This window comes from Babylonia areolata, chromosome 18 (genome assembly GCF_041734735.1).
Source record: "Babylonia areolata isolate BAREFJ2019XMU chromosome 18, ASM4173473v1, whole genome shotgun sequence".
NCBI classification, from domain to species: domain Eukaryota; kingdom Metazoa; phylum Mollusca; class Gastropoda; order Neogastropoda; family Buccinidae; genus Babylonia; species Babylonia areolata.
In genome coordinates, this window is record NC_134893.1 from 68571174 (window position 1) to 68573673 (window position 2500).

The 2500-nt window shown below is 47.9% G+C and overlaps 1 protein-coding gene across 2 annotated transcripts in view; it reads right to left on the bottom strand.

Annotated features, from left to right (window-relative positions):
• Nucleotides 1-2500, bottom strand: part of LOC143293027 (uncharacterized) — a 27111-nt gene that overhangs the window by 19172 nt on the left and 5439 nt on the right. For both annotated transcript variants that reach the window (XM_076603835.1, XM_076603833.1), the window contains exon 3: nucleotides 1-2189. This exon is cut by the window's left edge and continues 235 nt beyond it. In XM_076603835.1, the coding sequence (XP_076459950.1) occupies nucleotides 1-2189 (2189 nt within the window). The remainder of the gene's footprint in view (nucleotides 2190-2500) is intronic.

Below are 2500 nucleotides of genomic sequence, written 5' to 3' on the forward strand. Positions count from 1 at the left end.
AGGCACTGAAGAGGTACTTCCGGTAACTGTAGGACTGCTGTCAGTCACTGAAGAGGAGCTTCCGGTAACTGAAGAACTGCTTCCAGTCATTGAAGAGGAGCTTCCGGTAACTGTAGGACTGCTGTCAGTCATTGAAGAGGAGCTTCCGGTAACTGTAGGACTGCTGTCAGTCATTGAAGAGGTACTTCCGGTAACTGTAGGACTGCTGTCAGTCATTGAAGAGGAGCTTCCGGTAACTGTAGGACTGCTGTCAGTCATTGAAGAGGAGCTTCCGGTAACTGTAGGACTGCTGTCAGTCATTGAAGAGGAGCTTCCGGTAACTGTAGGACTGCTTCCAGTCATTGAAGAGGAGCTTTCAGTAACTGTAGGACTGCTATCAGGCACTGAAGAGGTACTTCCGGTAACTGTAGGACTGCTGTCAGTCACTGAAGAGGAGCTTCCGGTAACTGAAGAACTGCTTCCAGTCATTGAAGAGGAGCTTCCGGTAACTGTAGGACTGCTGTCAGTCATTGAAGAGGAGCTTCCGGTAACTGTAGGACTGCTGTCAGTCATTGAAGAGGAGCTTCCGGTAACTGTAGGACTGCTATCAGGCACTGAAGAGGTACTTCCGGTAACTGTAGGGCTGTTATCAGTCATTGAAGAGGAGCTTCCGGTAACTGTAGGACTGCTATCAGGCAATGAAGAGGTACTTCCGGTAACTGTAGGGCTGTTATCAGTCATTGAAGAGGAGCTTCCGGTAACTGTAGGACTGCTATCAGGCACTGAAGAGGTACTTCCGGTAACTGTAGGGCTGTTATCAGTCATTGAAGAGGAGCTTCCGGTAACTGTAGGACTGCTATCAGGCACTGAAGAGGTACTTCCGGTAACTGTAGGGCTGTTATCAGTCATTGAAGAGGAGCTTCCGGTATCTGAAGAACTGCTTCCAGTCATTGAAGAGGAGCTTCCGGTAACTGTAGGACTGCTATCAGGCACTGAAGAGGTACTTCCGGTAACTGTAGGGCTGTTATCAGTCATTGAAGAGGAGCTTCCGGTAACTGTAGGACTGCTATCAGGCACTGAAGAGGTACTTCCGGTAACTGTAGGGCTGTTATCAGTCATTGAAGAGGAGCTTCCAGTAACTGTAGGGCTGCTATCAGGCAATGAAGAGGTACTTCCGGTAACTGTAGGGCTGTTATCAGTCATTGAAGAGGAGCTTCCGGTAACTGTAGGACTGCTATCAGGCACTGAAGAGGTACTTCCGGTAACTGTAGGGCTGTTATCAGTCATTGAAGAGGAGCTTCCGGTATCTGAAGAACTGCTTCCAGTCATTGAAGAGGAGCTTCCGGTAACTGTAGGGCTGTTATCAGTCATTGAAGAGGAGCTTCCGGTAACTGAAGAACTGCTTCCAGTCATTGAAGAGGAGCTTCCGGTAACTGTAGGACTGCTGTCAGTCATTGAAGAGGAGCTTCCGGTAACTGTAGGACTGCTGTCAGTCACTGAAGAGGAGCTTCCGGTAACTGTAGGACTGTTGTCAGTCATTGAAGAGGAGCTTCCGGTAACAGATGGACTGCTTTCAGGCACTGAAAAGGTACTTCCGGTAACTGTAGCACTGTTTTCAGTCATTGAAGAGGAGCTTCCGGTAACTGTAGGACTGCTTCCAGTCAGTGAAGAGGAGCTTCCGGTAACTGTAGGACTGCTGTCAGTCATTGAAGAGGAGCTTCCGGTAACTGTAGGACTGTTGTCAGTCATTGAAGAGGAGCTTCCGGTAACTGTAGGACTGCTGTCAGTCACTGAAGAGGAGCTTCCGGTAACTGTAGGACTGCTGTCAGTCATTGAAGAGGAGCTTCTGGTAACTGTAGGACTGCTGTCAGTCATTGAAGAGGAGCTTCCGGTAACTGTAGGACTGCTGTCAGTCATTGAAGAGGAGCTTCCGGTAACTGTAGAACTGCTGTCAGTCATTGATGAGGAGCTTCCAGTAACAGATGGACTGCTTTCAGTCAGTGAAGAGGTGCTTTCAGGAACAGTTGGACTGCTTTCAGTGACACTTGGACTGCTTTCAATCATTGAAGAGGTGCTTCCAGTCATTGTTGGACTGCTTGTAGGAATGGAAGATGAACCACTTCCGGTAAATGTAGGACTGCTTCCAGGCATTGTGGAAGTGCTCGCAGCCATGGATGAATTACTCAAAGCAGTCGCCGCGAATACGATTGCTGTTGAAAGAACAGTCCATGCATTCTTTCGAATCATTTTTGTCTCCATTTCACCTTCACGTTCACTTCTCTATCTGTCTGTCTGTCTGTCTGTCTGTCTGTCTGTCTGTCTGTCTCTCTCTCTCTCTCTCTCTCTCTCTCTCTCTCTCTCTCTCTCTCTCTCTCTCTCTCTCTCTCTCCCTCCTTCTCTCTCTCTTGAATGACTAGAGTAACGAAATTTTTAGTCATAAATAAACGATTGTCAACTTTTGAAGTTCGCCCAGTTGACAGATGTTTATGACAAGGTTATTGGGCTCATTCCTGTTACTCTC